At 51.8% G+C, this 23,983-nt stretch overlaps 3 protein-coding genes across 5 annotated transcripts in view; 2 read left to right on the top strand and 1 right to left on the bottom strand.

The window, feature by feature from the left end:
• PLEKHJ1 (pleckstrin homology domain containing J1) overlaps positions 1–2,790 on the bottom strand; it is a 42,282-nt gene extending 39,492 nt beyond the window's left edge. For all 3 annotated transcript variants that reach the window (XM_090028069.1, XM_090028068.1, XM_090028066.1), the window contains exons 1-2: positions 2,658–2,790; positions 1,981–2,048 (exon numbers count right to left, since the gene is read on the bottom strand). In XM_090028069.1, coding sequence (XP_089884195.1) covers positions 1,981–2,048; positions 2,658–2,751 — 162 coding nt within the window. In that variant the 5' untranslated portion in view covers positions 2,752–2,790. The remainder of the gene's footprint in view (positions 1–1,980; positions 2,049–2,657) is intronic.
• Positions 2,791–2,827: 37 nt separating this feature from the next.
• Positions 2,828–11,154, top strand: SF3A2 (splicing factor 3a subunit 2). The gene is made up of 9 exons (XM_090028064.1): positions 2,828–2,955; positions 3,521–3,795; positions 4,604–4,675; positions 5,327–5,373; positions 5,678–5,787; positions 6,736–6,785; positions 7,257–7,397; positions 7,923–7,991; positions 10,669–11,154. Exons 2-9 carry the CDS (start codon positions 3,670–3,672, stop codon positions 10,999–11,001), a joined length of 948 nt encoding a protein of 315 aa, XP_089884190.1. The 5' UTR covers positions 2,828–2,955; positions 3,521–3,669; the 3' UTR covers positions 11,002–11,154.
• A 126-nt stretch (positions 11,155–11,280) lies between these two features.
• AMH (anti-Mullerian hormone) lies at positions 11,281–23,961 on the top strand. The gene is made up of 6 exons (XM_090028070.1): positions 11,281–12,020; positions 12,689–13,941; positions 18,332–18,510; positions 20,962–21,085; positions 21,355–21,538; positions 22,076–23,961. Exons 2-6 carry the CDS (start codon positions 13,326–13,328, stop codon positions 23,004–23,006), a joined length of 2,034 nt encoding a protein of 677 aa, XP_089884196.1. The 5' UTR covers positions 11,281–12,020; positions 12,689–13,325; the 3' UTR covers positions 23,007–23,961.
• Positions 23,962–23,983: the final 22 nt, after the last annotated feature.

Genomic DNA, 23,983 nt, shown 5'->3' with positions numbered 1-23,983 from the left:
CAACTTTGTCTCTTCCCCAACTAATGTTTGCACAAGGCGTTAGCTGCTATTTGCTCAGCGCCATTAAAGGGATTTTATATAATTATTAGTACCAAGGCTAAAAGCTTATTTTTTTGTTCTACAAAATCAAATCTGACAGGCAAGTGTGGCTAGAAGGACAATATGAGCTCCAATTCACTCTTTTTAAAGCAAAGTGCATCAGTGTATTAAAATAAATCTGCATAAACATTGCATAAACATGCAAAGGTTCCACTGTTGTGTCTGGAGCCCAAATACTGGTGCACTAAGCTGGGGAAGCAGAGCATGAAAATATGCACAAGCAAGAAACAGAACTATTATTTTTTCCTATCTGCATTTTACTCAGCTTAGAAAAAGACAGCAAATGGAAAATTTTAAAACTAAGTATCATCTGTAACATAGCAAAGAGCACCCTTTGAGAAAACATTACCCTTTAATTCAAAATGTTTTCTAGTCTATTTATGTGTTCTCTACAGAAATGTTAAAGACATCTAAAATGACTTGCTCAAGGCCATGTGTCAAGTCAGTGTCAGAACCAGGAGCAGGACACAGGAGCCCTGTCTCCCATTCCCCTGCTCTATCCCTTTGGCTTGCAAAGGGAGGAATAGTAACAAAATGTGGATACCCATGTGATTTCCTATTAAATTTAGTCTTGCATATATAACCAATGATGTACTTAAGGAAAATGACCAGGACTTCAGATTATGAAAGGACTTCCAATTCTACTGATGGGGAAGAAGATTAAAATAGCCAACCCTCTCAATTTCCATAAATTAACTGATTCCAACATGTAAGCACTAAAGTCCCCAAGTCTCTGTGACAGTGAAATATATTTAAGACACAGGTGTCAAATTCATTTGGTCCCTTGAGCTGGATCCAGACCAAAGGTCTTCTCAGAGGCCAGATTCACAGATTGTTAGGGGCTGGAAGGGACCTCGCGGATCACCTGCTCCCACTCTAGGCAGCAAAACAAAAACAACTGGGGCCAAGTTACCCCAGCAAGGTGACTGTCCAGTCTCCTCTTGAAAACCTCCAGGGGAGGTGACTGCACCACCTCTGGAAGGAGTTTATTCCACAGTCTGGACACCCTGACTATGACGAAGTTTTCCCTGGTATTAAGCCTGAAGCCACCTTCCAGGAGTTTGTATTTATTGGTCCTGGTCTTCCCCACGGGTGCTCCAGTGAACAGTTGTTCACCGAGCTCCTCATACACTCCTCTGACATAGCGGTAAGCTGCTATCAGGTCTCCTCTCAACCTTCTCTGCTTTAGATTAAAGAGGCCCAGGTCCCTCAGCCTTTCCTCCTATGGCTTGCCTCGCAAGTCCCTGATCACACTGGCGGCTCTTCTCTGGACCTGCTCAAGTTTCTCCGTGTCCATATTGAAGTGTGGCGCCCAGAACCGGATGCAGTACTCCAGCTGTGGTCTTGCCAGTGCTGAGCACAGTGGGAGCCCCGCTTCCTTAGCTTTACACGAGATGCATTGGTTGATGCGTGCCAGCGTGACATCTGCCCGGCTGACCACCGCCTCACACTGACGGCTCATAGTCACGCGATGGTCAATCATTGTCTCTAGGTCCCTTCTGGCCATGGTGCAAGTCAAGTTGTCACCTCTGTCACCATGACCCATCTCTGGCAGCAAGGCACATGGTGACAGTGTTAAACCCCAACTACTCTCCCCACCACCAAGTTTCTGGCTCTACAAACTGCATAACCCATCTCTGCAGGCTGGATGCCGCCCATAGGCCAAACATTTGACATTCCTGATTTACCCCTGGACCACAACACCTAAAATACGTTGACCAAGGTTAGACGGCACAGCAGTCGCTTTTTTTGGCCTAAGTATTTTCACTGCATTTGTCAAATGCTACAAAGGGTTTTACAACCAGGGCTACAGCAGGTCTGTCACCCCAGCACGCTAAACACAACTTGCACCCAAGCTGCAGAACCAAATGTTTCCTGTACCTCCGCCTCATCGGTTCGGAAGTAGAAGAGAAAGTTGACGACGAGCTTCACAAGGCGTTTCTTCAGCACTGGAGAGAAAAAAAAAAAAGAGAGAAAAAGACTGTTCAGAAGCTGAGGTTTGTGGGATGAAGAGTAGGAGCCATCTTGTAAACAGGAGGGGCATTTCATAGATTTTAGGGTTGGAAGGGACCCACTGGATCATGGAGACTGACCCCCTGCCCTGGGCAGGAAAGAGCGCTGGGGTCAGATGACCCGGGCCAGGTGTGGGCGGAGAGGCACAGTCCACGCCGGCGTGGCAGGACAAGGGAACAGGCCCCTTGGGCTCGTCTCCACAGATTAAATGGATTTGTTAATCCCTTCCCACGCCAGGGACCTTCCAGCGTGACTCCATCTCACCAGGCCACCCGAGCCTCTGGGATCCCGCGGCAGAGCTGATCCATGGCAGAGGAGTCAAGGGACCGTCTTGTAACTGCCCGGCAAGAGGCTCTCCAAGCCCGTCCCCACCTCCCAAATCCCCTCGCCCACCGCGGCCAGGGGAAGGGAAGACCAGCTCCCCACCCTCGCTTCCAGTGGGGCTCGCTCACGGCCCCCGCACCCAGAGCTGCCGGGGGCCAGCAAGGGCGCAGGATGTGGCCTCGCCCCTCTCCCCCAACTGCCCCCACCCGCGCCTCCCTCACCGCTGCCTTTCTTGGGCAGGCGCATGAGGATCTCGGCCGCCTTCTCGGCGGGCTGCCGCGACAGGGACAGCAGCTCCCGCTCGCTGTAGCGCATGGCGGCCCCGGCCCAGCCCGGTCCCGCCGGCCGCCGCCAACGCCGAACCAGCAGCGCGACCAGCGCGCAACGAACCCCGCCCCCTGCCCCGACCCGGAAGCCCTTGCTGCGGCGCGACCCGGATGCGCTCGGCGGCCGGAAGTGCCCTGCTCCTCCTTCCGGTGCGGGGGGTGCCTGCGCAGTGCCGGGACGCGGCCTGTGAGGGTGTGTGCGGGTGTGGGCCTTGCCCGTGGCCGGGGCGGGGGGCGGAGGAGCAGGAGGAAAGCGGAGCAGTAGGTCAGGCGGGGCAGGGAAAAGGCGGGATTTCGGAGCTGCCCCCCCGTGTGGCACCAAGCGCCCCGCTGCCCCCTCGCGGGCAGCCCTGTCCCGGGGTAACGGGGCAGGGGCAGCCGGTCCCAGCGGGCGCACGCGTCATTGTTGTCTGTGCCCTTTTGGGTTTTGTGCCCTTCGGTCTCGCGAGCGCGAAGGGATGAAATCCCAATTTCTAGTTGCATTGCACGCCCCACTTACACGGTGTAGGTTGGTTGGAGGAGACGAATGAACGAACCCGTTGTCTTGCTGTTGTCGTGAAACTGTTCAGTATCCCCAAATAAGAGTGTCCGGTTTTGAAAGGAAGCCGCGTGTGTAAAAAAAACAAAAAAATCCTGGTGGGAGGTGCTGGTGCTTTTCTTTAGGCAGTGCTGGACGTTACCCAACTAGAAAGGCTGTTGCTGCTGGTACAGGAGCGAGGCAGGGAAATGAAGTGACTCTTTTCTCCTTTGAATTTCAGCACTGGCCTTGTTTCACGTGGAGCTGGACACGGGAAGCCTGGTCGATTAATTAACTTGCAGCTCGTGTATCTCACACGTCCTATTTTCAGTGCTTTTTGTAGGCTTTTTTTTTTTCTTCTCAATAATTTGAAGTGCGAGAGACCAAATCATGGATTTTCAGCATCGACCTGGAGGTAAAACCGGGAGCGGAGGTGTTGCCTCTGCATCAGAGAGTAACCGGGACCGCAGGGAGAGGCTCCGGCAGTTGGCTTTGGAAACTATTGACATCAACAAGGTGAGCTTTGGTCTCATGGTATATTTGGGGAAAATGGATCTGTGGGATTTTAGCACTGAGGTATGCTGCAGTCCAATACAAACATGTGCTATCAAAAGTCAAATCAATTGGCAAGTTGTCAGTAGCCAGAGGGAAGGGAATATGTCGCTTCTCCAAATCCAAGCCTGGGCCAGTGCAGGCCGTGTCTAATAAATCACTGGCAAGAGGATGTGGTTGACCTAAGAATTCGAGGTAAATGAGCAGTGTACAGACAATTCAAAACATAGCAGTTTTACAATTAAAAGTATTGGAGGGGCCTTAATTATGGCCCTGCCCTGCCAGCTGTTGTGCAGATGGTTTTATGCGTCCATTCTCAGATGGTACTCCACTTATGTGGAACCACTTGCAGAATTAAGGTTTTAGTTGAGAATTATGGATAGGAATGAAATATTCTTCTTGAATTAAGATTCACCTCATGAAGAGACACTGGCAAAAACTGAATCGAGAGACAGTGTCATTTGATCATGTACATGCCTATATCTGTTTCGACTGCAGGCTTCTCAGTATTAGATCATATGTTGCAATTTTCTTGCACAGCAGTGTTAATGTAGTTGGCAACTAAAAATAACTGTTTTCTCCCTCTTTTCTGTAAGTCCTTTCAGATGAAAAATTATCCTCAAAAGTGAAAGCAAGAAGCTAAGATCCCTCTTTCCATGCCACAGTGATCGTACATCATATACTTTTGAGAGTTCAGTATAATGGAGACAGTCTACATATATATACTTGTATGTGATTTCTAATTTCAGTGGTTCTCTTTTTTATGTCTTAGGATCCCTATTTTATGAAAAATCACTTGGGTTCTTATGAATGCAAACTCTGCCTGACGCTGCACAACAATGAGGTAAGTTGAGCATTTGATTTCCTGTGAAAAACAAGAACAGACAGTATTGAAGCAGGTCTTGGACAGTGGTCAGCAACATTTTTTCTGGTAGAGGGTTGGAATGATCCAGCTCAGGTCAGAAGCAGGCTGGTGCTAGAGCCTGCCACTGCTCCTCCCTGCTGCCTGGCTGTGGCATACCATGGGCAAAGCCCCCCAGAGTGGGTGAAACCCTCTGGCTCCATGTGCCGTAGGTTGCTGACCCTTGGTCTAGGACTCCATGCCATTCCTGTCAGATCTTACATAGCTCCTTACTCAGTTGCCAGTTCCCAAAATAATCAAACATGGGAGTGAAAAAGGGAGAGAACTACAACAGGGGAGTGGGTTTTGGGTGAGGAGGAATATGGGGTAGAGGAAGTGATTAGAGGTTGAGCACTGTGTTGGTGGAAAGTGGTGGATGAAGCCCTGAAAACACAAATACCATCTTTTCAGTCCATTGAAATTTACTGAGGATAAATATTTCCGTTGTGCCTTAAGGGTTAAAAAGTCTATGTCATTTAGAACGTCCTTAACTGGGCAAACAACTTCCAGCAGTGTTTCATTTGGCAATGCTAGCTTCTGATGTTGGAAAAATCCTGTCATCATTTATCTTTCTTCTATCTTGTGTTGTTGCAGGGAAGCTACTTAGCACATACCCAAGGGAAAAAGCATCAGACCAACTTGTAAGTCCTTAATTATAACATTTTTCTACTCTGGATACTTTTCAAAATACACTCAGCCTGCAATTCAGTTGATAGCCTTTGATAGGGGATATGGAGATGCTTTGGGTCAGAATTGACCTTTACTGGCAAAGGTTGATGAAGAGGTGGTGGTTAACTGTTTGGAGCATATCTTAGATCAGGAAGACAGTAGGGGAAGGTCGAAATATCAGAATTGTAAACATGGCAGAGGAGAGGGTGCTCTGAATGACAGGGTCACATTTGTGGGTACAACTGGACCATGACCATTCTCTGTTGTGATTTTTAGGGCACGCAGAGCTGCCAAGGAAGCTAAAGAAGCCCCTGCCCAGCCTGCACCAGAAAAAGTCAAAGTGGAAGTGAAAAAATTTGTGAAGATTGGACGACCAGGTTACAAAGGTAACTAATACTGGCATGTCTTTTACAGCAGGTACATAGAGCTCAGTGGAATTCAGTTGAAATTTGTGGCTCTGGGTATGAATTATAAACTTGCCTTTTAGCAGATCTGGTTATGTCATAAATAAGGTAGGATTGTATCCCTCCCTCTCTTTCGTTTTGTTTTCCCCTCATAGAATAGCTGTTGACATCTGGCAGTCAGACACAGGCCTGTTCAATAATACATTAGGAGTCGCATTCATTCAGCTCTCACAGCATTTGACATAGGATATGGATGATACTGTTTCAATCCAATTTTCCTTTGTTGCTTGCTGTTGTACTATTTTCTGTGGTGTAATTCTTCCCCTGTGTTTTTCTTCAACTGCTCATAGCTACTAGTAAGATGTATAGGTCACCCTTGCCACCTTTATTTATGTATTTGTTTTTTAAGAGAGAGAGAACTCTTTGTGACTTTGGTTCTGGTTTGTTGTCCAACATTTCCTTTCTCTCTCTACCTGCCATTTTCTTGTTCTGAAGAGCACAGTGTGCCAGTTCTCTTTGCTCCAGAGGCAGCAGAATTTCAGTGGTGCAGTATGTATATATGGCTACATTTATTAGGCTCCTTTCATTCAAACCTGTCAAACAAAAATACAGTATTAATAAGATGGAGAAAATCTCTAGATGTTGCACTAGAAAGTGCAGTTGTGGTGATACTAACAATTCCATACAACAGGTTCTTAAAGTAGGGCTGCTGTTAGTCCAGTTCTTTTCTTAGCCTTGTGCTGAAACATTTCCATTTTCAGTCTAATTACTCTTTTTGGCACTTATGAAATGAACTTCCTTTCCTCCCAGAAGGCAGGGCTTCATACCCGTACACCTTTTCTATAATTAGTGTCAGTACAATGGGTTCTTCAAGTGGAAGCATCAGTTCCTTATGCAGTACTGAATCCAGGTTTCATTGTTCTCTTACAGTGACCAAACAAAGAGATCCAGAAACAGGACAACAGAGTCTCCTCTTCCAGGTAGGGTATTGTTAACTTCTTGTCATTTGAATGATCCAAGTAAAGACATTTTCAGGCTACATGAGAAAAGACAGTTGCTGTTGAGGGTCGTAGTGAGGTTTTGATGGATGGATGCTTCCGTAATTAAAATTGCCACAATATTCTTGACTTAAAGCTTGAGGGTTCAGTGGGCCCTGAAGAGTGAATTTCCCTCTTGTTCCTAGAGGCAGTCTCTCCAGGATGAGGTGGCAGATGGCATGCCTGGAGAGAGAGGGTTGTTTGCTGCTTCACTGCTCCTCATGGTGCTGTACCTCTCCTTTGGGTGAATGTAGGGAATCCATGATCAGGACTCCTGTGCCGATATCGCTAGCACTCAATTCACTAGTTTTCCATGCAAAGGATGTGTTCTTTCCCAAATTTATAGCTTAAGGTGTTGGGTTTTTTTAGGTGGGGGGAGTATTTATACTTAATGGTGTAATATCATCCCTACAGATTGATTATCCAGAGATTGCTGAAACCATCATGCCAAGGCATCGGTTCATGTCTGCGTATGAACAAAGAATTGAGCCCCCAGACAGGCGCTGGCAATATCTTTTGATGGCAGCAGAGCCCTATGAAACCATTGCTTTCAAGGTGAGATATCAATGTCAAACCTTAATTAGGGGCTGGCAATGTTCTCCACCCCATACATTTGAAAAGTACCTGGAGGGAATTATCAGCAGATTAGACTTCTTTCATTTGAGCCTTAGTTGGGGGACGGGGACCTGGCTGGAAGAGTTGAAGGAGGGGAGGGGAGACTTTTGGAAACAGCGAACACCACTTGAGAATTAGTGAAGGCATGTGTCTGCAAGCATGAAAAAAACGCCATTTGCAGAGCCGAGACATTCTTTGCCTCTAGCACAGAAAGTCCTCTGGGCTTTGCTCCTGAGTCCTCTTTGTGCAGATGTTTAGAGGAGATGTTTTCTGCCAGCACACTTGTCCTTGACAGATATGAAAGTGACTTAATTCCTCCCTCCAACATTGTCTAATAAGGTCTGAGACTAGCTCTTCTCACAAAGGCCTAGAATAACTGTGCTTATCTTGCAGCTCTTAAGTTAAAAAGGCTATTGTGCTAATCTGGTGGCACTAATAATAGCTCTTCACTCCTTTTTCTTACAGGTCCCAAGCAGGGAAATTGACAAAGCAGAAGGAAAGTTCTGGACCCATTGGAATAGAGAAACCAAACAGGTATCTGGGGATTAGCTTCTCTTATGTTTTGGGGGGCGGGCGAAGGAAAAGGGGAAAGCAGCATTGGGCCAGTGCTTCCCACCATACAACTACTGGTACTTGCAAGCTACACCTTCTGCAGTAAGTCTCATTGTTAGTCTCGTGACTAGCCCCATTACAGGATCAAGCTCTGAATTTGAATCTTTGTGCTTTTATGCCTTGTGATGGTATTGTCTTGACTGACAGTCTGGGGCCTAAGCAGTTTAAACAAACCCATTTGCCTGAGAGTGGCTCACAGGCATAAGACCTATGTAGGTGGAGTTCTTTTCTTAGTCTTGTGTTGAAACGTCTCCATTTGCAGTCTAATTACTCTTTTTGGCACGTATGGAATGAGCTTCCTTTCCTCCCAGAAGACAGGCCTTCATACCCTTACAGCTTTTCTTACACCAGTTCTGCAAGTCCTCTTGCTTGCAGTCTCAGTTGGCAGGTTGAGACTTGAATGGTTTTGTGAGACTATATTCCGGTCGTGCCCCCCAAAAGTCCCTAGAGATGAGGTCTGAAAAGTATTTTGGGGAAAATTTGTACAGCAACTGCACTACATGCTAACTGCAGAGAAAGTAGCTGTGTTCCCCATGTTCACTGTAGAGAATAAAGAATGTAATTGTGCAGGGCTATCAAGACAGCTCCTATGACCAATGCTAAGTTCACTGATAATAAAAACATGAAGCTGAGAGAGCTGTACTTAAGGAATTTTCCAGTTTTGTTTCTGTTTTGGGACCTAGGCTTGGAGGCAGATATTAACACATGGGATATACTGATTTTCCAAAGCATGGCACTAAGGGGTTAGTACCTAGCATCATGTTCTGCCGCTAGTATCATTGGGGGACACCTCTGAGAGCCAGCTATTGCACAGTGACATAGTTTCATAGTTAGTAGGGTTGGAAGGGACATGAGCAGATCATCAAGTCCGACCCCCTGCCACTGGCAGGAAAGAGTACTGGGGTCAGACGACCCCGGCAAGGTGTCTATCTAGCCTCCTCTTAAAGACCCCCAGGGTAGGAGCCAGCACCACTTCCCTTGCAAGTTGGTTCCAGATCCTAGCTGCCCTGACTGTGAGGTAGCGCCTCCTGATATCCAGCTTGAATCTGCTCTCTGTCAACTTATGGCCATTGTTCCTTGTTACTCCCGGTAGTGCTCGGGGGAACAGGGACTCTCCCCTTGCCTGCTGGTCTCCCTTGGCCAGTTTATAGATGACCACCAGATCCCCTCTCAGCCTCCTCTTGTGGAGGCTGAACAGGTTCAGATCCCATAGCCTATCCTCATAGAACCTGCCCTGCTGCCCCTTGACCATGCGAGTGGCCTCCTCTGGACCATCTCAATGCTGGCCACATCCCTCCTGAAGTGCAGCACCCAGAACTGGATGCAGTACTCCAGCTGCGGCCTGACCAATGTTGGACAGAGGGAGAGGATCACCTCCCTGGACCTGCTCAAGATGCATCTGTGGATGCATGACAGGGTGCGGTTGGCCTTTCTGACTGCATCCCCACATTGGCGGCCCATGTTCAACTTTGAGACAGTAATGACTCCAAGATCCTCTTCTGCCTCTGTGCTGGTGAGAGGGGAGTTCCCCAGCCTGTAGGTGTGCTGCTGGTTCTTCCTCCCCGGGTGCAGGACCTTGCGTTTGTCAGTGTGGAAACCCATCCTGTTCTCATCCACCCACCTCTGTAACCTGTCCAGATCTGATTGCAACTTGTCCCTCCCCTCTAGAGTGCCCACCTCCCCCCACATCTTAGTGTCATCTGTGAATTTGAACAAGGTGTTATTCACCCCCTCATCCAAGTTGCTGATGAAGATGTTGAACGGTGCGGGCCTGAGGACCGTGCCCTCATATGTATGAGGTTCTAGGCTGCAGTATGGTGTGGCACGTGCATGTTTTCAGATAGGTGTAGGATGCTAAATTAGTCACTTCTAGCTTGGCATTTGTTCCTAGCCCAAAGACCATGAGGATTTAGAATTGACAAGTGGGACCATTGGTGCAAAGCAATGGTTAGAGAGGCAGTGTGTAATATATATATTTTCAGGGATCATTTCTATAGTTGGTGACTAGAGAAGTGTGTCCGAAAGTGATCTGGCCTGCTGGATCAGGATGGACTACAAATGCTGGTTCAGAAGCAGACACCTAGGCCACGTCCAGATGAGTGCAGCTGTGAGATACGTGGTGCTGCCGACCCAGCTGCTGCGCCACACACCGCATATATAAGCTTTCCGTGTGCTGCTGCCTCTGTGCTGCTACGTGGAGATCCTGGGATCAAAAAAAACCCCCATGTGGGGAAAAAAAAAGTGGGGCAGTGCACGTGGCAGCAGCACATGCCGCCCAAAACCGGAGCCTGGCCAGCTGGAGCCATGCTCTGGCTGTTGGCCAGGCTCCCAGCTGCAGGAGCGCTGCAGCTTCCCTGGCCTCCAAGGCCCCAGGTAAAGCTGCTTGGCACAGTACAGTTGCTGGAACTGGCCTTCCTTACCTCACCTGGGGTAACCTGCCACGCACCACAGGTGTGCTGCTGCTACTTGTCCTTGGGAAAACAAACGTCTCCGTTCATGTGGACATGGCCTTAGTGTTGTTCCTTGAGGCATCAGGAGAGAACTGGGCAGATCAGTCACCTTGTGATCTATTTTTAATCTCTCCTTCTTTTTGCTCTAGTTTTTTCTTCAGTTCCATTTCAAGATGGAGAAGCCTCCAGCTCCTCAAAGTATTCCTCCTGGGCCTCCAACTGTGAAGAGGCCTCCACCACCCCCACTGATGAATGGCTTGCCCCCCAGGCCACCCTTGCCAGACTCTCTGCCACCACCACCTCCTCCAGGAGGCATGCCCTTGCCACCCATGCCTCCTTCTGGGCCTGTACCACCCCCAGCACCACCTCAGTTGCCACCAACTCCTGGGGTACCTCCTCCTGCTCCTCTGCCACCAATGATGAGACCACCTCTACCCACGGAGGGGCCAGGGACTATTCCCCCTCCCCCTCCTTCCAACTGAAAAGCTTTTCCTGGACTCTCTCAGTGGACTTCTTTGATTTGTGTATTTTACTTGCACACCACATCTTCTCAGAGATGATAAATATTTGTCCTTTTTATATGCCAGTGATTTTTGCCTAAATCTCATAGGTTCATTAAAAGGCTTTCAACTTTATTTTCTGCATACATGCTTCTCTTTTTGAGTAAAACTGTTGCCTTTATTTTCATACAAGTGTTGTTTAAAGGCCCCACAATGAGGAGGTAGGAAAATTATCAGTCTTGAAATATTTAGTAGCTTATCAGAACGTATCCAGTTAGCAGACACATGATTAGAGTTACCTGGAAATCTACTTTTAATTTAATTAACCATGAATTTAAAGTAATATGAGTTCCTGAGCTCCAGCGTGACATTTATTTCCTCATGAGTTTTTTATTTAGCTGGAGGTGGTAATGGTTGGGGAAATAGTTCACAGTCCACATTGTCACATGATAAATACCCCCTACCACCACATCAGTGGGCAACAGGCCAGCTCCCATCAAAAATACAGGAAGTTGTCTGCATTTCAGTAGCAACTGTTTTCACCATTTTCACTGAAGATGGGTCCTGCCCAGGGTGATCAGCATCCACTCCCATTGCCTGCAACACAGTTGCATTTGTTTTTGTTCCTACCTAGATGCTGCCATGCATATCTAGGGGTTTCTGTACACAAGAAGTTACTCCAGGGTTGGTATCCAGCATAGCTCCCTGGATGCGTGCTTTTATCATAGGTCATCTACTTTGATCTGTGTGAGCAAAATCTGTTTTGGAAGTGGATTAAATAGGTTGGAATAAGAATATGTATGCAGGGAAATAATTAAGGATAGCTATTGCACTTTAAATACTGCTCTATCTTAAACTGAATTAACTTCCTTGTGTAGGCATACCATTGACAAATTGCTGGCAGAAGATTTGTGCCCTGTAGGCTGTTTGAGTTGTGTCCAGTGCAGAGGTAGCACAATGGCTCCATCACACATGGCTTGTGTGTCAGAAGCGTAGACAAAGTAAGCATAAAGTAAAATTTCTAAGAGAAAATCAATCTGGAACTTCTTTTAAATGAACATTTAACTAAATGTTATAATGACTTCTGGAGTTTTAAAAAAACGGTGTTGGCTTCTGTCCTGAACCATGAGTCTTAACAGGCTTTGAGTTTTATCTTAAGTCAAAATATCCTACCTGGACAAAGCTTGGAGTCGTCATCATTTATAGCTACCCGGAGACGGCTTGGAGTCCTAGTTTGTAGGGCCCATTGTAGAAGAGAATTCTGGATCCAGGAACCCGTTGTTCCATTGGATTCCAGGCATGTGGTAAAACCAGCTATTGTGTGCGCTGTAGTCAGCCCATGATTAAAGTCTGACAGGAAAAGCTAGCAGGAAAAGTCTGCTTGTATGTTTTGTTTTAAAGATGCCCTGTTTTGGGAAAGAAACAGGCATAACAGTTCCTTAGAATGGGTGTGATGGCCAGAATTAGCTATCCTAAATAGCGTATTTACTGTTGGCAACAGAAGAGGTGATTAAGAAATCCTGTGTGTGAGATAAGTCTGGGTTTAGGGTGTTTCATCCCTCTAGGCCATTGCAGAACTGTTTCTTGTGACCTTATCCAGTCTAGTTTTAAATAAGGTATGATGTTTCCATTGCTTCCCTCTAAAAATCCCTTTCTGGTTCTCCTGCAGAAAAGAATTATTTTGAGACCCAAGCAGGTGAGCATTTTGGAAGGAGCTGTGAAAGACTGGAGCTGTCATAAGATGACCTTTCTAGACTGCCTGCAAAATGGAAGCGCAGGAGCTGCCAGTTTAATCCAGGGGAACTCCAATAGAGGAAGGTTATAGATTACACAAATGTACTTTCTCTTAATGCCTCTCATTGTCCCTGTTTAGTACCTGCTGCTTTCTCTCTAACAAATTCCCCTTGGTGTTTCCAACCCTAGGGAAGCTGTGCCAAATTAAATTCAAATCTAAACTTCTCTCCTCCCTTCCCTTCCCCCTCCCCACACGCATATACCATTCTTTAAAAACATTTTAAGTCAAGGACATGAATCCCTAAAAAGAAGGTAAACAGTTTCAATTTTATAACATTTCCAAGCGCTGGTTGCAAAGACAAAAATAGAACAGAAAGCCTCCTTTGAATTGGCCCTCCCTCCTTTATAGCACATTGGCCTTTGAATTTCTCAAGGGAGGTGTGTTGTGCATTGTCAACTCAAGGTCACTGCCTTCTGAAGGGAGATAGAGTCCTCCTGTCCTGCACAAAGGTTTAAAAGATGGATTCTGGCAACTCTTAACAGCTGAGTTCAGAGCTGCTCAAAGCTGGAACATGGGTCCTGTGCTTAGGGGGGTTTTGCAGTGCCTGCTGCTGCTGTTCTCCTCTACAGCTCTACCTAGAATAGGAAGCTTTGGGGAAGGCCTTTCACCTGCTGAACTGCAAAGTACTGTTTCAAGAGAGTTAGGACTTGGAGAGGAGGAAAATATGAGTAGTCATGCGGGAGCAGGAAACTTTCTAGCCTCAAAGGGCAGAGCCACAGTTGCTACTCACCTGCTCTTGAAGGCTGGTGACCCAAGAGGGGATTCCAAAGTAGTAAAACACAACCAGCTCGTTACTGGAGATCAAGGAGTCTTCTCCTATCTGCAGCGTAATGCCAGCCTTCACCCATGGCTTTTGGGTGGGCTAGAAGGACCAGTGTGCAGGCTGAAAATGGACAGGAAGGATGGCCTGGGCCAAAGCCACTTGGAAGTCATGGGTGTCCTTACCAGCTATGAAAGTGACTTCATCAAGTTGGTGAGACGAGCCAGCTGGGAAGAAGTCCCCCTGGAGACGTTTGGTCTCTGCTCTGCAGGGGACACATCTGCTGCCCTCCTGTCTCTGAAACACATCAGCGCTGATTTGAGTGAGCCAGGAGAGAGCCAGTTCCTGGTCCTGCACCTGGAGGAAGGTACGTGCTTCACTTCTGCTAGGGTTTAACAAAGCAAATCCTGAAGTGACGGAGGCTTAGAGAAATGCTTGGATAAGGTGGTGAGGAATGCAAGGCAAATGCTTAGCAAGCAAACATTGCTTTGCAGACTGGAGAGAGAGATGTTGCTGGAAGAAGACATCTGGGGGCTGGATTCTTCTCTAAGTGGTTGATAACAAGGGGTAGGTGGCCATGTTGGTCCGAAGTTAGGCAGAAGACAGGACAAGGTGGCATCTTGTTCAGAGACGCGTGAGCTCTCCTAGGCTACGGACTACTTTGTCAAATGCTACCAGTACTCTGACATAGCAGCTTGCTTTGTCAAAGTAGGCTGTGGCCTGTGAGAGCTCATGCCTCTGAATTGGTCCGTAAGCTGTTACCCTGCCTTGCCCTCTGCCCAATTTTTATAATGTAACAGACTTTTTCCAAGATGTCTTTAAGGAAACTACAATTCTGCTGGGTGACCACTCACGGGTGTGCGTGTGTCTTGACTACCCCCCACCCTGTGCTGTAACTTCTAGCAGTGTCGGCTAGCAGACACCACTACCACCCTCTCCTCTCGACGATAAGAAGTGTTTTCACATCCTGGCATAAAATAGATCAACAGCATTTATTCCTTCAATAAGCATCAGTAAAAGCCCAAACGATCACGTAGATAAAGTTCTCTATGTGGGGAAAAAAGAGGAGACAACAGGATGGAAAGGCTGATTTAGTTTTTCTGCATGGATGCTGCTGTAGTTCATGGTGAGGTTTGCTACGAAGGGAGAAAGTCAGTGGCTCTGCTCTTGCCTGCTATTAGTTCACAGGAGTTCAGAGGTCATGCTGAGGGGCAGAGTGTAAAATCCTAGAGAGATGAAGTTGCTTAGCACAGTTCCCCTTTCTTCCTTTTTTTTCTCCTGTTGGTGTTAATCTTATTTCTGTCTCCAAACCCTGTTCCTGAGGAGAAATTGGAGTTCTTGCTGCCTTGCAGTCTGTCTTTGTCAAAACCTTGCAGTTGTTCCTTTGCAGTACAAGCCGCAGGGAGCCCCAGGGAACGCAATGCAGATGGAACTTTGCACCCCTTGCTCAGCGGGGTAGGGAAGAGAAATGGCAACCCTGAGCTTTTTCAAAGTGATTGCATCATTTAAACATCTGCATTTGAGCATCTGGCATTTGGCTACTGGGTTTGTTCCAATGTTGTTCCAGTACAAACATGGCTTTAACCTGGCTGAGGTTTTGGCTTCTGCTGAGGCTGCAATGCAAGGCACGTGCCCCTGTGCACTGCTGAGCAGCCCAGCTTAAGGGGCTTGTTCTGTGGGTTCCTGCCTAAGTTCCCCAAATAGCTGGTTAAAAACTGTCGGAGACCACCCAGCGACCTTAGAGATGCACAGCGCTCTCCCCAGCCAGCGGCACCTGAGCTCTCCATTTTGTCCTTCGGCATGGTTGGATACAGGTTCTCAGACAAAAAAAAGCCCTTAGGCCTAACTGATATGGGAAGCGGGGCTAGCACGCTGCCCTCAGCAGAATTGTGTTTAATGTCTGTTCTAAGAAAATCCATGCCTGGGAAGCTCCCCAGGCCCCTACACAGCAGCCCGTGGCTTCAGGCACTATTTTTGAATTTTTAAATGAAAACAAATATGCCCCGTCGTTTAGCAGACTACATCACATCCCCTCTGTCCCATTTTGCTGCCTCCTCATTTGCATGTATTAAGTAGCATCAGTAGTTATGCAAATTTGCTGTGGGTTTTGCAACCCCTGGATCACACCTGGGTTTGAAGCTGGGAGCAGCTCAGTCTAAGCTTGGCTCTGGTGCCCTTTTCTAGGACGCTGATCTCTCCACATGCAGCAGCACCCCCACCATGTTATCCAAATTCCTGCCTCCTGCTTATTTGGGTTTGACAGGGATTTTTTGTTTAAATGTTTAAAAGTGCCTGCTAATTCTGTCCTGGGTGTTGGGATGCCCGACCTGATGAGATGCCCTAGGCCTGGGTTTTGAAAGCACTGAGTCCTGCCAAATCCAAGGGAAGCAACAGGTGCTCAGCAGTGCTGAAAGTCAGCCCCAGGTATCCCAGGGGTGGTACCCGGCACCTGAGCCCCCCCGTCACTGGCCACGCATAACATTTTTGGACTTGAGCTCTTCGAGTCTCTATTCAGGTCTCCATCCCACCGCAAAGTCAGCTCCTGTTTGGGTCTTTGGCGAGCATGAATATGTTCCTGGGTAGAAAAGGAGATGTGAAGGAGTCCCTGGGGAGCGCTGTCTAGTGATTGCAGCAGGGCACTCCCAATCATTTCTGGGTTCTGTTCATTGCCACAAATTTTCTTCCATCGATTGAGGTGGTGCCTTGGAGCCCCCGTCAGAGCGCAGGGCCCGTTTGTGCCAGGTGCTGTAAGACCTGGGAGATGAGATGACCTCCGCACCAAAGAGCACTCTGAAGTCTGACAAGTCAAATCCCTCCTGCCTCTGCTTCCCCACCTGTAAAATAGGAATAATTCTACCCTGCCTCCCCACGGGGGTAGAAAGTTATCCGTATGATGCTTGATGATGATTCCTGCCTGGAAACTGCTGGTGGGATTCGAAGTGGGGGTTTCTATTTACATCAAGGAAGATGGCTGGTTTTCCTCCTCAGGAGGCTGGCAATTGAAGACTGGGACCTTTCCCGAGGAGCCTAAGGGAGGTGCAGGGGACCTGGGGATGGCCAAGGGGACCGAGGGGTTGATGGACAGCGGTTGTGATGCTGGGCAGCTTCCTGCTCGGTACGAAGTCCACTCTGTTCTGCTCTTTGCAGAAGGAGGGAAGGAAATCCTTAGGGCCCTTTTGCTTAATTGCTCCCTGAGCAGGTGTCTGCCGCTTCCTTGCTGCTCCAGCTGCCCTGATGCCCTGGGCCAACATGTTCCCTCTCCTCTTAGATTTTACCTTGGTCTGCTTAGAGGTGCTATGAGCAGCAGCTCTGTGTAATGTTTGCTGCGCGCTTCTCCGCAGCGTGCCTCAGCCCTGTGCTGCAGGGGATCTGTCCTTGCTCAGAGATGGTCTCTCACCGATGCATCCCCGCTTAATTCCAGGCTTGGAAACGAAAGGCTGAGTAATTCGTTCTCTGCCCCCAATCCGGCCCCCTCCACAGCAGCAGTGTCAAAAAGTGGCTGTTGGCTGCAGAAGTTGCACATTGCACTGCAGAGCTGGCAGACCTCACAGGTGCCTGATGTTCCCTGATCAAAGCAGCTCAAATCAGGGCTCTGAACAGAAAACCTGTCTCTCATTAGCCCAGAGCCAGGTGGAGTGGGGGACGGGACTCCAAGGGCTTTGCGAAGGTGAGTCCATGTCACGCTCCCTGTTTTGCAGTGGGGAAGCTGGTGCAGGCAGTGGGGAGAGCCGGCGCTCTTCTCCTGATCTAGGGCGTTCTCATTCAGATGGGCCATTCACCTTGCTCTGTGGTTTGAAGTTTTTGAGTAACTTCCTCTGCCCCCAGTTAGCCTGTGGTTTATTTTTAAAGTTTCTGCAAGTTCCAGGGCTGGGGGGACCTCATCTTGCAAGAGCAGCTCATTTCTGGGATGGTTTCTGCCAGACAGTGCATTTGGGGTGGTCTCCAAATGCCTTGTCCTGTCTCCCTTGAGAAGCGTCTTTCAGGGACAGACTTCAGGAGGTCCCGCACATTTAAAGTAGCTAACGTGGAGTGGAAGGACTTCTGTGGGTGCCAAGAGCTGTCTCCTGATGGGTACCAGGCATGTTTGAAAGTCAGGAAGACAAGATGTGAGTGTGGAGGAGCTAGATAGATGAGGATGTGGTGAGGGCGGAGGAATTTTAGGGCTGTAAAGGACTGGGTGCAGGTGTGCATGTGGCACGGGAGGGGGGGCATTGCCCTCAGCCGGATGGAACTGTAGCAACCATGTGGCATAGGCCCTATACAGCAGTATAATAATCCTCCTTTGGCTTTGGCGCAAAAGGCACCGTATTCAAACTCAGAGCACTCACACGTAACACAGAGGCCACTCTGACGACTTGGTGGAGGGATCCCAGGAGCAAAGGGGCAGGAAGGAGCTGGTTACAAAAATGTTTAGCGAAAACAGGGGTTTGTTAAAGGGGCACCTGGCTGTGGGACTGGAGCAGGGGGCAGCTACTCCAGCACCCCTGAAGAGGAGGCCAAAGTAAGGCTGCTGTGTAAAGTGTGGCTCAGCCTACCCGTGGGAAGCTCTCCTCCAAACCCCAGCCATTAATTCTTTTCTGCTCTGCCACAAAAAAGTCCAAGTCCCCCACCCCTCGCTGTTTCCTCGAGCGTCACTGGATTCAGGTATCACTTTCTGCTCCTCAAAGCTGCTGGGGTCCTATGGGTGACTGCTGCCAGGGAACTTCTCTCCGCCCAGCCAGAAAGTCATGCTGTCTGCCTTGGTTTCTCTCTGGTAGTGACATGGGGCACCGAGACACAGCTCAGGTTTAAGCTGCCTTTTCAAGAGGACATGGGCTGGTCGCTCGGACAGCTGCAGTTTGCTGTGCTGGTGTTTTATGCTGGACGCAGAGAAAGAGGAGGCATCAAGGCCAGAGAGATGCTCTGGGCAGAAGGCAAAGGGCTGGACCAGAAGCAGGTAGGTGGCTTGGCCAGACGCACATGGACCTGGTGTATATGCACTGGCTGGGGACAGCCTGGGGGGCTGTGGCAGGGGGACCCCCCTACCCAACACCCCTCCTGCTGCACCACTGTTTGGGGAGAGCTGGGCTCAGACCTGAGACCTCCACGTTCACTGGTGCCCCCGCTGAAGCTGCCAGCGAGGAGGCTGGAGAGCGCCGCTGGGAGGGCTTTCTTTTCCAACCGCATCTCACGCCCCGGAGCTGGGCCGGGTCCTGCCACCGGTGAGTGCAGTCAGCCTGGACCTGCTCGGTGCACTGCGGCGTGTTTTGTGACACAGCCTTTCCCACCCCCTCCCCTGCTTCCTTGGGGCAGCTCTGGGCGCCCTGATGGGAGCTGAGGGAGACTGGCTGCATCGTCCCGTGTGCCGGCAGGTGGTGCTGCTATCCCGTCGTCTGACCTGGCTGCTACGGAGAGGACAAAGGGGCTGGGGACCTGTGTGCCTGCAGCCAGCACCGCTCCCCTGCCCGGTCGCTGGTTGGGCACACAGCTCCCCGGCTCCGTGCGGTGGGGGCGGCGGGAGCACTAGCCATCGGTTCGCCATCAGCATCTCAGCGCCTTCAGGAGCCCCAGGGCTCTCAGGGAAGGCAGTGATTACTGCAGGGGAAAGGGGGTGCGGGCTGGTCCCCGGGTTACCAGGTGGTGAGGTGCGCCAGCCCCGTCTGCCAGGCACGTAGCTGTTCGCTCTGCTTTCATCCGACTCCATGCTTCAAGCACACGTGTACCTCAGTGTATTTTAAGCCTGGCCCTGATCTGCAGAGCGACGGACGCAGCAGCCTCACCGGGCTCTTCGTCTGTGGCTTCCAGGTCAAACGTGCTCTTCCACAGGGCTGGCTGGCAGCCTCATTTAGCTACCAGCAGCCCTGGCTGGGCCATCGGCAGGGGACAAGTACAGGCGCCCTGGGCGTAGGGGTGTGAGGGAGCTGGACCCGTACCTGTCCGTCTGCTCTGCCCCCCTTGCAAAGGATGGTCAGGGCCTGAGCATCAGGGATGGCTCTTTCCTTCTCGCGCTTCAGTGCCTGTTGTAAAGGGCCTGCAGGCCAATTCGGCCCCCTGAAAAATGCTGCACAGCTTCACCGCCCTCGCTGGCACAGGGTGGGGGAGGCTGCGGGCTGGCCCTAAACTGCCACATCATGGAGGCGTCCCCAGATGATATGTGAGAAGGACGCGGTGGGGAGCAGCACTAGCCTGCATCCTTCCACGCCCAGGGCCAGAGCTTGGGGGTAAAGAACCGCTGTTTTATTTTAACGGGTGCTTTTCAGAGCAAAACAGTCCAGAAAAGCCCGCGGGGAATCCGGCTCTAGCTGCTAGGCAAGCACCAAAATAAGTGGCCTGGTTTTTTTTTTTTCCAGTCCTGCTGGGGGAGGGCACGACAGGGTGCAGTGTCCCTTAATTTCAGCTAAGCACCGCTTTTTAGGAATGACTCGTGGTCAGAATTTGGAAGGGGCTCCCAAGGGAGCTCTCCCCTACCTTTGGGGCCTTTAAGAGAAGGCTGGAGAGGCATCTGGCTGGGGTCATCTGACCCCAGCGCCCTTTCCGGCCCAGGGCAGGGGGTCAGACTGGCTGATCTGTTGACCCTAGCATCTACGGACCTCTGAATGTTAACTCCCCACCCCCTCCACAAGGCTCGGTGCACCTCGCAATGCTGCTGTCACCAGAAAGCGGGGCTCAGCCTGGCCCTCCTTTCCTGTGCGCGGGCAGCCCGGATCTGCTGTTATCCCGCTGCCAGGGAGAGAGCCGCCCGCCTGTGCCTCTCGCTGGGGAGGTTGCAGCTGCGGGGAGCTGCTCTCTGCGCAGGGACACTGAGTCCAAATCAAGGGAAAGTCAACAGGGAGCCTCTCGGTGCACGTATAAAGCATGCTAACCCAGCCTGCTGCTTTGCTCGGCCAGGGCTGTGGGCTCCAGTGCTGCACAAGTGGCGGGGGGTGAATGCTTTGAGCCTGCTCGTGTTGGAGCCCCTTCCTGCCACTCCAGCGGGGCCTGATTTTTCCAGTGTTTTCCAGTCCCAATAAGCTTGGCTGGCTGGTGTCTGGGCTGTCACCAGCCAGGCTCCCAGCTAGGGGCACGTGGCACTGCTCTCGTGTGCACGTACAGGCCCCAAAGGCACTGGACGTGGCCACCAGCAAGCTGGAGGATCTGTGCCCCCCGTGCCTCCAGCAGCTACTCACCATCTAAGGGTTGGTGCTTGACACTAGGCTGCCTTCGGCTTGCAGTCGGGGCCTCCACCTCCCACCCTGCCCTTCGTCCCACTGTATCCAGGGGGCCGTCGTTCGTCTCTGAGGGTCACACTAATCACCCTGCCTCGTGTAGCAAAGGGCAGGGATCATTTGCTGGTCTTGGGAGGGGGGTCCCCCCCCCCCGCCGTGCCCTCGCCTGTGAAGCATCTCTAAGGCATCTCCTCTCTCTGCAGACTCTCTGCCTCTCCAGGGACACCCGGTACCTGGTCCTTGGGGCCTTGGTGACATCTGTGACGCACACGCACAGCCAGCTCGGCTTTGAAGTCTCCTTGGTGGTCAAGCATCCCGGTGATGGAGGTATGTGGGCCAAGGGGTTGTCTGTGCCAGCAAGGAGATGGGGAGGCACAAGCCCAGCGAGGAGCATACAGCCTAGGGGATGCAGCCCCGGGCTCCTGGGCTCTTTCTATTCCTGACTTAGTCACTGGTGGGAATCTCCTGATGCCTCCATCATCTTGGCCCCATCTGGACTGTGAAGATGGCCGTGGGGCTGGGTGGAGGCCCATGGCTGGAGGGACACCTGGCTGCTGCTGCTCACCCTTTCGCTTCCTCTGCCCCACTGCTGGCAGGCTCCCCCCTACCCCCAGCAGAAGTCCAGCAGCTGCTCTTCGGCTCTGACGAGAAGTGCTTCACCAGGATGACCCCGGTTGTGCTCCTGCTGGCAAAGCCGCGACGCGAGGAGGATGGCCTGCACCCTTCTCGCTTCCTGTCGGTGGCTGGGGTGGTAGAGACGGTCCCCTACCCCCAGCCCAGGTGCGTGGCCTTTTGGCACTACCAGGGAACCCGAAGGAGATGGAAAGAGGAGGGAGGCATCGTACCCTGGCAGAGGTGTGTGGGCAGCTTACCCTGCCTGGAGACCATGCCAGCTGCCTGCTTGAACCTCAGGCCAGCACTGCCTGCCACAGCCCTGGCTTGGCCCATTGCACTGCAGTGGCCGATGCTCTCGGAGGGCTGGGGGGACTAGGCCGTCAAGTCGCCCGCGGAGCCGTAGGGCTGCGACCGATGCATCGAGCGTCTGGAATGGGGGCAGCTGCCGTGGGGGTGCTGACCAGGGAGTGACCCTCTGGGCCTGGAGGGGAAGTGATCGCAGTGGGGCAAGGTCTCTACACCTACCGGTCAGGCTGTGCTAGAGGGACTGTAATACAGGCTGGACAGTCGCTGTGGCTGTGCGCCCGTGGCAGGGTGGGCATGGGGAAAGCTTTCTGCCCACTGCTGGCCACCTGGGGTTGAGGAGCCCTGGGCCCATTGCAGAGCAGTGCCCTTGCTGACCCGCTCTGTGCCTTCCCACAGCTCGGCCCCAGCTGGCAGGGCTGAGGAGCCCCCTCCTGATTCAGCCGCTGGCCAGGCCAGTACTTCAACGCTGGCGCCCGGCGGCACCGACCAGTTCCTGGGCAGCCTCACCAGGTTCGTCAGTAGGATCCTGGGCTCTTCGGGGGAGCCGCTGCCTGCCTCGAGGGTCCACCACTGGCTGGACGTCGAGACAGCAGAGACGCTTCCTCACCAGCAGCTCAACCTCTCTGAGGAGGCAACCCTGGAGCGGCTGGTGCGGTCGGAGGAGCCCTTGCTGCTGCTGTTCCCCCACAACAGCCAGGCACTGCTGGAGCAGCACTTCAGGCACTGGCGGCTGGAAGGGAGGGTGCTGCAGCTGCTGCTGGATAAGCTCCAGGCTGTGATCCAGGACCTGAGGGAGATCCCTGCTTTCCAAGCCAACGCAGGCCTCTTCCAGCACCTTCTGGCTTTCTGCTATTACCTGCCGGGGCCAGGCAGCAGTGGCTCCCTGGTGACGCCCCTGCCGGAGGAGCGCCGCGGGCCCCGGCAGCTGCACACCTTGCTGCTGCTCAAGGCCCTGCAGACGGTGCGCGCCCACTGGGTGGAGCGCCGGCAGGTGCTGTGGCAGAACCGCAGCGCGCGGCACCAGGCCTCGTGCCGGCTACGGGAGCTGACCGTGGACATCAGCCACTACAAGTTCGTTGCCGTGCCGGACGTGTACGTTGCCAACAACTGCGAGGGGCCCTGCCGCCTGCCCCTTTCCACCCGCGCCGACTACTACCCGCACACGGTGCTGCTGCTGGACATGCAGGAGCGAGGCGTGCCCCTGCAGCGGGGCCCCTGCTGCGTGCCCGTCCAGTACTCTGACCAGACCATCATCACGCTCAGCGAGGAGGGGCCCCAGGTGAAGATGTTCCACAATATGGTGGCAAAGGCGTGTGGCTGTCGGTAGGAAGGTTCGGCTTGTCCTGTCTCTGCTCTACGTCCCTTTGCCTGCGCGGCCCAGAGGCTCCCTCTGGGGACACCGGTTCGCTCCCCCCCCAACCCTTCCTCGCACTATTGGCTTGTTAGTACCACTCTGGACCAGGGAGGGACTTGGTCCCATCGCTCTCTAGGAAGCTAAGCCCGGCCTCAGGTACCCCTGGGACCACAGTGGACGGGGCGTGGGGGTAAGCACGAAGGAAACACAGCTGGGGAAGGCCGCAGAAGTGGGACAAATCTGAGCCCTTCAGCTGTGAGGACCAGGAGGGGCCTGGCCCTAGGGTGAGCACCTATTCAAAATGGAAAGGCAGGACACATCCCTCTCCCGCCGGCAGCACAGCTGGAGCAGAGCCGAGCGGAGCAGGGGTGGATGCAGGCTGCTCGCTGCTGGCTTAGGGCTCCCTGCCCTGCTGCCTTTCCCTTGGGAGCCCCGTGCCAGCTGCATTTCTCCTGCCTACCGGGCAGCAGTGAGGGGCACAACTGCACGCTGCCACTGCCCGCCGGCCCTGCTGCCAGGTGGGCAGGGGGTGCACAACCAGCATGGAGCTCCCTAGGGAAAGGCAGCAGGGTGGGGAGCCCCAAGGCCACAGCGGGCTGCCCACATTGCCCCTGGGATGCCCCCCCCCGGCCCAGCTAAGCAGAGCTGCCCTCCAGCTAAATGCAACGGTCAGGGCCAGAGGGGACCTTGAGGATCTTCCAGCTGTGCCCAATGATGGGGCCTATTCTTGTGACCTCTGTATGGCTGCAAGGGGAGGAAGGAGCTGAACAGGCTTTTTCCTACATTCATTCTTCCAAGTGCAGCCCCCGGTGCCCTTGCTCTGGTCTCTGTGGCTCATAACTGCAGTGGCCGTTGCACAGTCACGTTGTTTCAGCCACCCCCGAGCCAGCTGCTCCGAGAGCAGAGCTCCCAGTTCAGCAGCAGCCAGGCAGCCGCCTGCCTTTTTTGGG

The sequence above is a fragment of the Crocodylus siamensis genome, chromosome 14, assembly GCF_052110815.1.
Source record: "Crocodylus siamensis isolate JL-2025a chromosome 14, ASM5211081v1, whole genome shotgun sequence".
Lineage (NCBI taxonomy): Eukaryota > Metazoa > Chordata > Crocodylia > Crocodylidae > Crocodylus > Crocodylus siamensis.
Note: the sequence above shows the minus strand (reverse complement) of the source record. Positions and strands in the feature narration are given on the sequence as shown.

Excerpts from the sequence above, each read along its gene's own strand:
- SF3A2 (XM_090028064.1), top strand. The coding sequence starts at position 3,670 with ATGGATTTTCAGCATCGACCTGGAGGTAAAACCGGGAGCGGAGGTGTT. Across the intron at positions 4,676-5,326 it reads TGACGCTGCACAACAATGAG|GGAAGCTACTTAGCACATAC; the intron begins GTAAGTTGAGCA and ends GTGTTGTTGCAG. Across the intron at positions 7,398-7,922 it reads ATGAAACCATTGCTTTCAAG|GTCCCAAGCAGGGAAATTGA; the intron begins GTGAGATATCAA and ends TTTTTCTTACAG.
- AMH (XM_090028070.1), top strand. The coding sequence starts at position 13,326 with ATGGGTCCTGTGCTTAGGGGGGTTTTGCAGTGCCTGCTGCTGCTGTTC. Across the intron at positions 18,511-20,961 it reads AAGGGCTGGACCAGAAGCAG|ACTCTCTGCCTCTCCAGGGA; the intron begins GTAGGTGGCTTG and ends CTCTCTCTGCAG. Across the intron at positions 21,539-22,075 it reads GTCCCCTACCCCCAGCCCAG|CTCGGCCCCAGCTGGCAGGG; the intron begins GTGCGTGGCCTT and ends GCCTTCCCACAG.